The sequence below is a fragment of the Perca flavescens genome, chromosome 12, assembly GCF_004354835.1.
Source record: "Perca flavescens isolate YP-PL-M2 chromosome 12, PFLA_1.0, whole genome shotgun sequence".
Classification (NCBI taxonomy): domain Eukaryota; kingdom Metazoa; phylum Chordata; class Actinopteri; order Perciformes; family Percidae; genus Perca; species Perca flavescens.
The window spans coordinates 28,252,770-28,264,869 of record NC_041342.1 but is presented as its reverse complement, the minus strand read 5'-3'; the positions used below and the strand labels follow the sequence as shown (position 1 = coordinate 28,264,869).

The 12,100-nt window shown below is 43.7% G+C and overlaps 1 protein-coding gene across 1 annotated transcript in view; it reads right to left on the bottom strand.

Annotated features, from left to right (window-relative positions):
• chd7 (chromodomain helicase DNA binding protein 7) overlaps positions 1–10,641 on the bottom strand; it is a 53,432-nt gene extending 42,791 nt beyond the window's left edge. The window contains exons 1-2 of the mRNA XM_028592568.1: positions 10,556–10,641; positions 3,013–3,476 (exon numbers count right to left, since the gene is read on the bottom strand). Of these exons, the coding sequence (XP_028448369.1) occupies positions 3,013–3,443 (431 nt within the window). The 5' untranslated portion in view covers positions 3,444–3,476; positions 10,556–10,641. The remainder of the gene's footprint in view (positions 1–3,012; positions 3,477–10,555) is intronic.
• Positions 10,642–12,100: the final 1,459 nt, after the last annotated feature.

The window sequence follows — 12,100 nt, the reverse complement described above, 5'->3', positions numbered from 1 at the left end:
GCTTTACATCTTTTAAAATCAAGCATGTATTCTAATAAGTCAGACAAGTAAACAAGTTTAAAAAAAAAATAGTCTTAAGGAAAAGAAAACTACTTAAAATCAAAGCAACAGCTAAGTGCATAAAGAAATTCTAAAGCCTTGAAATTATTGAATGTATAACTTCATAAAGACCTACAGACATACTGTATGACTGCCCTATTGGGAATGATCCACGTCTAATCAAGAAGAAGAAGAACTTCAAGAGAGCCATACTAAACTTCCTTTAAAAACATGAAAACTTATGTGCAAAAGACAACATGGGACAACTCAATCCTCCACCCGTGGCATTATTCGGAGAGGCAGACAGAAAGGAAGAGAGAAGACGGGGAGGGCGGTGGAGAGGAGAAGATGAAAGGATACACTGCTCTTCAGCAGGAAGAGGTGGGATTGGAGGGAGGAGAAAGGAGAAGAAAGAATAAAAGAGAAGATACTTGGGTGATTGCAGCGGTCCACCATTTTAGAGTAGCAGTGAATGGCCGGCAGCCATTATTATGCTAAATTAACCTGGGAGCTCCAGGCCGCCACTCAAGATGGAGGAAAGGCTGACAACAGATAAGAGCTAGTTTACCAACACACACACACACACACACACACACACACACACACACACACACACACACACACACACACACACACACACACACAATGTACTCCCCCACCCCCACATTTCCTCCACACACACGGCTGTGGAGTGGTCAGCAGAATGGCCTTCATTATCATTAGACGCCATTTTCTGCCACAAAGATTACCAACTACCCCTCCCCCAACACACACATGCACGCACACACACAAAACACCCGCCCCCCGCCCCCTCACCACTTCACATGCACTCACTCCAGGTCCCCCCATTCCCCGCCTCTGACTCTCTTCCAGTGGGACACACACACACACACCCCAGCGCTGACCCCTGCCTGCTGCTTTGGCCCTCCCTCTTCCTCGGGATAAAAAGGGTCGAGAGGAGAGACCGGGGAGGGAGAGAGAGAGAGAGAGAGAGAGAGAGAGAGAGAGAGAGAGAGAGAGAGAGAGATGGGGGCTGCCTGACACATTCCTCAGTCTGATCAAGTTTCCACCTTCTCAATGAAAACACATCTGACTCTCTCATACACAAACGCTCTCCGCTCTCTTTGCCACCCATCTCTCTTTCTGATCGTTTGCAAGGGATGTGGAAGGTGAAAAAGCATTCACATCAGGAAATCGCACATTACAAGTTAAGAAAAGAGAAGGACAAGTGTTGCCCAAAAAAAAATACAAAAGATGGAGAGAAAAAAGAAAAGTGATAAAGCCAGAGAGAAAGCGTGAGAGAAAGGAGTGATAAGACCGGAGAGCTGAAAAGTGCTAGAAGTTCAATCTAGCCAATCTGTGTGACCAGTAGGGCTGGGCGATATGGACCAAAAGTCATATCCCGATATATTTTGGCTGAATATCAATATACATCCCGATATTTATTTCCGCAAAGTGAGAGCAGCTCAGTCGAAGTCAAATATGACATGTCACAAGTAGTTTCATAGAAACCGGCTATTTCAGTGAACAGTTGCAAAATCAAATGAATAAATATAAAACAGGTTTCTTCACTTTGTTCATGATTAAATGCTCAGCTGTTAAACAAATAATATAATGTAAACATAAATACTGTATAACAGGAGCACCTTTTTTAAAAAAAAATCAAAGCTCCATAAGGTGCACATTTAAATTAAAAAAAATATCTTAAAAAGCCAATAAAATTAAAGAGGCCAATCCAAAAGGAGTCAGCAGCTTGCTTGGAGCAAGGATCAAATTTGAACTATAGTACAGTTACAACAGTCTGATAAGTTCAGAAAAGTACATCACTTTACTGTAATGCAGCCTTTAAAACCAGGAAAAGACACTTATGTCATATCACGATATTACGATATCCAAAATCTAAGACGATATCTAGTCTCATCTCACAATATCGATATATCGCCCAGCCCTAGTGACCAGGACATTTAAATTAACCGATGAGGCTCCTGGTAGATCCGAGATCGCACCCAAAAGACGCGTTGACGTCAAAACACAGGCATACGGCGCAGGCGTTCACAGTTGTGCTTCAACGCCATTCTACGGACAAAAAGCCCTACCCATTAAAGCGATACTATGTAACTTTTAAAAGAATAAATAATGTCTTCCCCATTTTGGCATTTGGCATCCACTTGGCTGCTGTTTACTAAAAGATATAGTCCCACTTTATAGAGAAAAAGTAATGCACATATACATTAGGCTCCATCTAGAGAAACTAACAGAAAACTGTAGGTATAAAATGTCACAGTACAGGACACACAAGTATCTCTGGGTAGTAAGTGCATGCAAAAAGCAGTAAAGATAACCAAAACTAAATAAGAAAAAAAAACTGAGGAACTAATCTTTAAAGAAACAGGTTCTTTTACAATAGCTATAAAAACTTCAGATATCTTTGTACAACTTCACAGCAAAAATGATACAGAATTGCAAAAGCAGCCATTGTTCCTTCGAGAAACAAGCTACAAATGTAATGTTTGAGTTGATAATTTAAAATTATGTATGACAGCGTTATCTCTTCTTTAAGAAAGAAAAAAAAAAAGTGCACTTCCAGGGTTAACAGAAAAGGTGCTGACTGAAGGTGAATAATGCTACCTTCCACCTGACCTGAAAAACTAATCTGAGTGTAGTTTTAACCCTGTTGATCAGAATCTATACAAGTCTAGCAGTCCATGCTTCACTAAGTCCTGTGATCACACACACACACACACACTGTGGCAGTCGGGTGTGCCACAGCTCAGAGGTTGTGACCCCTTCAGTTCCCCCTGGTTGGTCACATGAGTGATGGATGGTGTGTGTGTGGGTGTGTGTGCGTGAGAGAGTTTTTCATCCGCTGGTATACACTGGTTTTGACCAGCGCTGCCTGCCTCTTGTTTGAATCATTTCAGTACTTCATAAACAACCAAACCCAAACGCTGACTACTGTAATGCTGCTCCTACCTGGTTTTCTTGGGGGTCTTGGTCTTGGGCGTGGAGCTCTTGGGTTTCTTCTCCTTGGGCTCCTTGGGCTCTTTGGGAGTCTTGGGTGTTTTGGGCGTCTTCGGGGTCTTGGGCTCTTTGGGCTCCTTGCCCTCTGCCTTCTCCTTTGGTTTCTTTTTCCGCTTTTTCTTCTCCTCCACCGGTGGTGAACTTCCCTCTACAATTCCTGTGCCGGTAACCTGTTCACCTGCATCACTTCCTGTTTCGGGAAATTCAGACTTCAGGTCTTCTCTCGCTGCCTTCTTCCCTCCCTCTTCTTCCTCTCCGTCCACTACTTTCGCTTTCTTCTTCCTTTTCTTTTTTGGCTTGGTCTCCTGGTCGCTGGGCTGCTCTTTGCTGATAGGCTGGCCGGGGGTACCGGCACCAACGGTCGGCCTGTCAGGAACCATCATCGAGGCGTCGCTTGACGGGTCGGTGGGGGAATGCTGGAAGGTGGGGCAGAAAGGTAGCCGTTAATTTGAGTTTTTCAGCAACTTCAAACGATGCTTAAAAACGTTTTACTTTATAGAAAAATGTTCAAATAACCCACTTAAAAACAATCTTTTAAAGCCATTTGTCTGCTTATAAATGATTATAGAGTGAATATATTTGGGCTCTGGACTGTTCGTAAGACATAAGTAGTTTGGTGTCACCTTGGGATCTGGGAAGCTTTTCAAAGACGATTAATTGTAGAAAAGATCAACAATAATTAAGAATCTAAAAACAAAATTAGGGCTGAAACTAATGATTATTTTCATTATCAATTACATGGCTATTAGTTTTTATCTATAAAATGTCACAAATGTCTTGTTTTGTCCAAACCAGAGTCCAAAACCTAAAGAGATTAAGTTTACTGCCTTAGGAAAAACAAAAAACAGAAAATCTTCTGATCTTATTGACTCTTTTTCTGTTGATTGACTAACCAATTTGTCGTTTCAGCTCTAAACTAAATCCCATCAAACATGGATCTGTCTGAGCACATGTGCAAGAAATGTTCTGCTAATGTTTTTTCCATTAACACTTGCCATGCCAGCTTTTCAAGTCAATACAGCTATATTTTCCACAGGGTGGGGGTTGGATGTTTCAGTAATGGGCGGCCTACAGAGCAGAGGGGATCCATCCATCCATCCATCCAGGCTACCACCTCCTCCCTCGCCTTCCTCCACTCCCCTCAACTCCCTGTTGCTACAGTTTCCCTCCCCCCTCCTGCCTCCTCCTCCAGCAGGCTAACCTTAGTAAACAAAACCAACTGACACCTCATTTTTCCTCCTACTTTGCTCTCCCGGAAAGACTTGATCCGCTCTCCTTTCTCCCTCTTTCTCCACTCATCGCTCCCAAGTAAGCTTTCTGTGACAGGCAACTGGTAACCAGCTGTTGGGAGGCTCTCCAGCTGCCTCTCCTCCCTCACCCTCTCTTCCCTCCCTCCTTCCCTCCCTCTTCTTCTCTCTCCAGCTGCTCAGGGTCCCAGTAGCAGATGGGAAATCAGGCATCATGACACGAATAAATTATCTCCATACTTCAAAAAGGCGCAGCGAGGGAGTATGTGTGTCACATACGAGTATGCCTTAGTGTATGTATGTGCATGTGTAACGCACACGTGCAATTCAGTGCGTGTGAATGAGGTGTGTGAGCATCAGCAAGTCTATAACACACACACACACGGGGGAGGTAAGAGTTGTGGTGAAAGTCCACTTCCATCAGGAGAATGCTAATGTACACACACACACACACACACACACACAACTACTGCAAGGTCACGCATCACAAAAACCTCTGCACACATGCACACAAACACCTGCTGACACACACGTAAACTGAGCCATTTAGACACACAAATATAGGGAAGAGAGGGAGAGGGGGGGACATAACTAGGTGGGGGGGGAGAGAGCGAGAGAGAGAGCGAGCGAATCACAGAAAGAAAGAGATGGGGGGATGCAGTGCCAAAAGATAAATCTGTCCTCCTGCCAAGCTTCCCAGATAATCAATCACACGAATGACAATGGAGACACACACTCAGTGTATACACAAACAATCTCACACACACACACACGCACACACGCACACACGCACACACGCACACACGCACACACGCACGCACGCACACACGCACGCACGTGCTTGAGTCCTGTGTCAGGTTTGGTGTTCTGCAGAGTGAATTTAGCTTGCTGGTGTGCCGAATTGTACTGGTTTAAATGCAAGAATGGAAAACTCACTGCGCTCTACAGAAACACTAGTATAGTCCACTTCCAAAACAGGTTGTATTAATATCAATAACTGAATTTAATAAAAAAAGATCCATAAAGACCTCAATGAATTACTCGTACCAGCAGAATGGCTGCAGGGTTAATCTATGAGACTCAGGAGATGAACCGGGTTGAGTTTCATCTCTCATAGGACAGAGGGGAGGTTGGAGGATAGAGAGTGTGAGGAGGAAGGTGATGGAAGAGGGGTGAGGAAGCTGAAGGAGGGTGCAGATGAAGGGTTAAATCTACCAGGCAGAAACACTTAAGACTCCCAAAAGGATGGAGTGAAAGGAAATACGGTCCACATCATTCAGCTTCTCCCGTTACTCGGTCCGTCCATCCATCCATCCATTCATCCATCCATCCATCCTTCCGTCCGTCCATCCGTCCATCCATAATTGACAGCTGCTCACCGTCTCCCACCATTCAGCAGGTTACAGTATTGTCAGTCACATGGTTTTCTATCAAAAGGAAGACCCATCCAACAAGACCAGACCTGTTTACTTTGACATCGACTCTGGTCTGTATTTGTTTTGCACCACTTCCTCACCACACACGCTGGTGCAAGACCCATGATTCTTATTAAATCCTGATTTGATAAGAACCAAATTCTGGTCATATTATTTTAGCAAGCCAGATGTTTTGAAAGAAAAAAAAACATTTATTCTAGCACCAGCTGTGATATTTTTGGATTCTCTTGATTAAAAAAAAAAAAAAAAAAAAAAAAAGTAAAAGATACGATTATTTACTTATTCATGCATAACTTGATTTTAGGTTTACTCGTTACCAAGCTGCCAGTAAATGTTTTGTAATGTTAAGACTGACTTTCTCTTCTGCTTGAAATCATTTTTGCACAACCATTACATTTTGCCTTATCACTAAGCACTAGCTTTGGTCAGTCATTGGTTGATGGATTCTGAACTGGCAAACCTGTAGCATACGCCACTTTTAGGAGTCTATAAGCTTAAATTGAAAAGCTGATTTCTTAACAAATCCCCAATTTGTTATAATTTTGGAAGTGGTTCAAGTTGACAAGTTCACACGCACAATTGTCCGCCGAGGTCTATAACAGTCTGGCTTATGTCACACAAGAGATTGAGGTTGCCAACTTCCATGTACCAATCAGGATTTAGCAACATTTTAGTCAGGACCCGATGACAAATGTTAGGCCATTTGGTCACTATCAGTCAAAATTGATTAACTACACCAACATTGTTCCAATAGAGCAGATTAGCTAAATATTTGAGTTTTTAACTATTAAATAATACCGAACTTTTGTTTTTTTCCCACTTTGATTGTTGCATTTTCAGTTATAAATATAAAATGTTATTAAATACTTGGATTTGAAGCCAGGTTTTCACAGACTTAACTATACACGTGTATTTCTCCATTTTCTTTCATTCGTTGTCTGGGTCTAACAATTGCTTAATAAGTGCCCTACAGCTACATATGATTACATTTAAAAAGTTTTACTTTGAGTCCCGTAGCACAATCAAATATCCAAGTCTACAATTAGGTCAACAATTTGTCCATTGGTAGGATAAATTCTAAACATTTACTTAAATTTTGAAAATGTGGTTTGTGCAGCCATCATTTGAAAGTGCATATCTTACATATACATTCCAGTGTACTGCCAAGAGCTATTGTCTCATCTCTCATTGATTAAAAAAAATTAAATTAAAATAATTTAGGGATGTAACGATTACCGGTCTAACAGTAAACCTCTGTAAAAATGTTGAAGTTAACAATTACCGTTTTCATTTAAAATAACATTATTATCACGGTGTGGAAACAGTGTGTTCCCAGCTTCAGGACATTTATCAGCCTTTTAAAAAAGGCCATAGTAACACTTGCTCTCTCTCCTGAGATGATTGACCAATCATTGACGAGAGTCATCACTTTGATCTCCTGCCAATAACTAGCGCTCAGACAGGAGAAGGGGACAGAACAGCAGCTGTAACGGACTTTTTTCTTCATCATTCCTTTCCTGTTTTCGGGATTTGAAGCGATGTGTTTGTGTGTAGCCCAGAACGCAAGTTAAAACTATCCTGTAGCTTGCTAAACTGTCATGGGTTTTATCGCCTTGTTATTTGTGTAAACGTTTATTCATATTTCAATAAGTGTTCTGCTACGATGTGGATAAGTTTTGTCCGTGTTATGACGTTTATTTGGGGGAGATCGCCTTGATAATATTGCTGTTGCGGTGTTTCTTATTGCATAGCTGATAGATGTGCAGATTGTTTAATATTACTTGTGCAGCCACGTGTTGATATTCAGTTTGTGTTAGGGCAATTTGCTACGAAGGTGCAATCGCCAGTAAACAGACTAGCACTGTGGAGCCACGTGCTTAGCTATTAAAAGGTGTATTACACCGTTTGCTCAGTTATGGATATGTGTGCTGCAATAGATGTGGCTTATTCTCAGTTTGTGTTACTGAGAAATAGGTTACATTTATGTTAATTATTACAGAGAATTTATTTCTTAGTATCGTTTCTTGTTATATGCTGGTGGCTAACATTTAGTTTTGGTAAATAATGTTCATAGTAAGTCAGATGCTTATTCATGTGCATTATTATTTGCTTATATTTCCGAACCACATCCAACTTCACATGTAATGTCAAATGCAACTTCATAGTTAACTTTCTTTAGTTAACACTTTTAAAAATACCGCGATAATACCGAAAACCGCGATAATTTTGGTCACTATAACCGTGAGGTTACATTTTCATATCGTTCCATCCCTAGAAAACATCCAAGCATCATTCACAGTATGCACAGAAGGAAGTGCATCCTCTCGGTTCAGACACTGCAGCAGTGGCTGCAGCAGCAGCAGCAGCATGTCTCAGCTCTTCAAATAGGTGTGGTGGGTTTAAATAAAAATCACTCAGCCACCAAAACCTAGATGAATCAGTTTGTAGAGAACTACCTTGGCAAGGTGACCGCACTAGTGCTGGTTTTACTTGTCCTCAAAGGATGATTAAGTATGTCATCTTTCAGGACAATGGTGGCGCTTAAGTGATTTGCTGTGGCACTTCATAGGGATTTTCACTAAAGTTGCCATTAGGTATCTATTGTTCTGAGAGGACTGATGACATGCCCATCCTAACATCATTTCTATTCATCTATTTTGATGGACGGATAGTTCAACTGTGCTTAACCTTAACAAAAACAGAGCGTGAAAGGAGAAAACGGCCAAACAAGTTGCACTAGTAGGTTTAATTTTTTTTTGTTGGTACATTCGTATGAAATGTTCTTTACTACACACAACGAATATGAATTTGATGAAATGTATGAAAGAAATCAAGCATTCTGTCAACCAGTGACAAATATTTTCCAGTTAAAAACCACAGAAATGCAGAGAGACGAGTAAACATTGGAGAAGTATTTCCTTGAAGCTGCAGAGCGACGGTGAGCTGGATGGTATAGCAGCTCACTGACAGCATGTATGAGCGGGGGAGGGGCGAGACAGGCATGTTATATGTCAACTAAAGTGCTGCACACAACACCGTGTGTGTGTGTGTGTGTGTGTGTGATGTAGAATAAAGGTCACAGCACAGCACTCTGCCAGAGCTGTGACCTTGAGTTGCTGAAGAAGGCATGCGTGTGCGCGTGCTGTGTGTGTGTGTGTGTGTGTGTGTGTGTGTGTGTGTGTGTGTGTGTAATAACCATGCTTAGTGAACAGATGGAGCTTAGAGTACCAGACATACAGTCATTATGACTGACTGACCAGCGTGGTGCTGTGTGTGTGTGTGTGTATGTGGCTCTTTCTAACAAGTGCATCATGAGGCACAGAGAGAACTCCTTCCTGTGCCGCAGACAGACACACACACACACACTGAGTACTGCCCTAGCTAGGCTATCCTATTTCCCCAGGCACATTTGCCATCCCATTCCAGACCGCACTATCCCAAGCCACACTGTCGGCATGTGTGTGCGAGTGAGTGTGTGTCTGTGTGCGAGTGAGTGTGTGTGAGAGAGTGAGTGTGTGTGTGTGTGTGATAACGGGGGCTGCCGGGCCTGCAGCTAGAGTCAGAACAGCACATGCAGCTCGCCCAGGCGCTGTGCAGGGCTCACTAGTCAACCTGGCATCTAGGTCAGGAGTGCTGGATAAATTAAGAGTGACGGCTGAAATGTCAACCACAAAACGCAGCGAGGCTTGGAGGTGAGGTGGGGTGGGGTGGGGAGAGAGAAGGGAGTTGCGTGAACGAAGATGGAAGGGGAAAAAGGGGACTAGATCTGTGTGCGTGTGTGGCCACAGGGCTGCTATTGTGTGTGAATGGGTCAGGGGAGAAAGGGGGCTTTGAGCAACAAAAAAAAGCTAATGGAAGCTGAGGGCACGTGACGCAGGCAGCGGGCGACAGTGCACGCTCACACAAACACGGAGGTTACCATTGAGAACTGCTAACCTCTTCCGAGCAGCCCTCCCCTCCTGGCTCCTTTGCTAAAGATCCTGGACTCCCTCTCTTGAGATCTTTGCTTGTTTTCCCACTTCTTTCCTCTTAATGTTTTTCCCCTCCCCCATTCTCTTAATCACACCCCTAGCTCTTCCCCCCCCACCCCCTCCTCACTGTCTCCTGCTTTTCCAAACTGTCTCTGCACATCCGGCTACACAACATTAACTTAGAGATGATACCCCTAAAATGGAGAAGACAAGCCGTGAGTGAGACAGGCAGACAGGCAGGGAGAGAGAGAGAGAGAGCGGAAAGAGAGGAGACGGGGAGGAGGGAGAGACAGGAAGGGAGGTTTCCTCTACAGAGGAGGGGGAGATGTGGGAGCAGGAGGGAGGCAAGATTATGCTGGTGGCGCCTCTGTGTGTGTGCGCGCGCGCACACGCACACACACACACGTATGTGTATTGCACATATCTCAGGATATGCAGCGCACAGGAAACAAACAGCTGCAAAAATCCATTTCCCCACACACACACGGAAACACAACCGCACACAGGGCCAACAACAGAAGAAACAAAAAAGGCAAAAAACACACAAACACACACACGCAACCCCACTGAACCAGCACCCGATGCACTGCTGTGTTCTCAAATGTCATGTACACACACATTTATGCGCACACACACACACACACACACACACACACACACACACACACACACACACACACACCCCTTACACTCCAAACACACATATTCCCCCACCCACATGAAAAATAAACACACTCACATGAAATACACCCACACATGAAAACAAATGCAGTCTTAATCTCTCTCATACTCACACACAGCATTGCTACCACATCAAAGCGTTTGTTTGACGGAGACTCACCTGTACGTGAGGCACTTTCTGTGGGGTAAGAGGGGGTGAGGAGAGCGGGTGGGAAGCGGAAGGCGGAGGTGCCCATGGGTGGGAGGCCTGGTTGGGAGCAGGGGGGGTGCTCTGCAGGTGGTGGGGCTGGGGGGCATGTGTGCGTGCTGCGTCGGAGCGTTCTGCGCGGGTGGTGCCAAGCCCTGGTTTAGGACGGGAACCCCATGTTGACCGAGAGTTGGAATCTGGAAACCCATGGGAGTGGGCTGCCCGCTGCGGGAGGCCTGCTGAGAGGCCTGGAGCAGACACTGATCCCCCCCCTGGCTGACCGGTGCTTCATGAGGCCCTGGGAGTAGAGAGGGAGAGGAATAGAGTATCATCACTGACTAAATGGATGCATGATGCGAACAGTGTTTTACCTCCTAAAAATAATAGCAACTGAAGCTCAACTTTCACCCGATGGTCAATGAAGTAAGAGAGGGGAAAAGAGGGACTCATATGTGTGGAATAAATAATCATTACAGGTTCACAGACCATATCAGGTTTCTGAATTACTTCAATAATTCACATGTAAGGGCTTGATTTAAAGTGCAGAAGTAACTAAAGGGTTGACCCCTAGTTGAACTGTATTCCAGTTGTGAGCTAGCAACTCGAGGGTTGGTGGTACAACATCTACAGTGCGTACCATCTCTGTCCATGAGGAAGATCCCTGAGAGAAGTTTGAGAGATGCTGCATTGCCTGACCGTGTGATCGCACCACTGTCATGCATCTAGCGACCGTGTGTATATCATGAGGAAGAGACATACAAGCAGGGTCCAGCATAACATTCCCCCCCCCCCCAATTATTCATAGTCAGTCATTCTACAGTAATGCTAGTTCTAACTGACGTCGAAAGGCCAGAGTAAGACTATAGTTTTACTGCTGCCTTCACTCACTCTTTGTAAACTCCCAATATCAATGATTGTTATGATTTTTTTGTGTATTTTGGTTAAAAAAAAAGATCAATAACTTTCGTGACATGGTTTTGATATATATATATTAATTAATGTTCTTAAATTATGGAACATAGCTAATTTGCCACAATGTTATAAAGAGGAGAAGCCATGTTTATTGGGCTATTTTATCCGTTCATTTTTAAATGATTGTAGAATTTCCAACAGCGTTTTTAATCGCAGCACTGGGGAAGGTTCCGTTGCAGTTAGCTAAAGTTAGCTAGTAATTATTAGCGCACCCCGTGGTCCCTCCGCAAACAGCAGCTGCTGCAGCCGCAACAACTCAACCCCAGCCGGATCAGAGCTGCTGTCTGGCGAAGGCACCGCAACAAACGCTAAAATTACTAGCTAGCTCCCGTCCAATGTAGCAGAAACAGTGTAGATACAAAATTACACCGGGCAGATTGGCGTTGATTCAGGGATGTCAACGGTTAACTGTGGAACAAGGCCACCGAGAATATTTTCGACTGGTTAGTTACCAATTAAAGCAACACCAAAGATTCTATTGTACCTTAAAATAATGTTTCCAAAATCGTTTCAGTGGTTTATCAACTCGTAACAGGGTCAACGGCA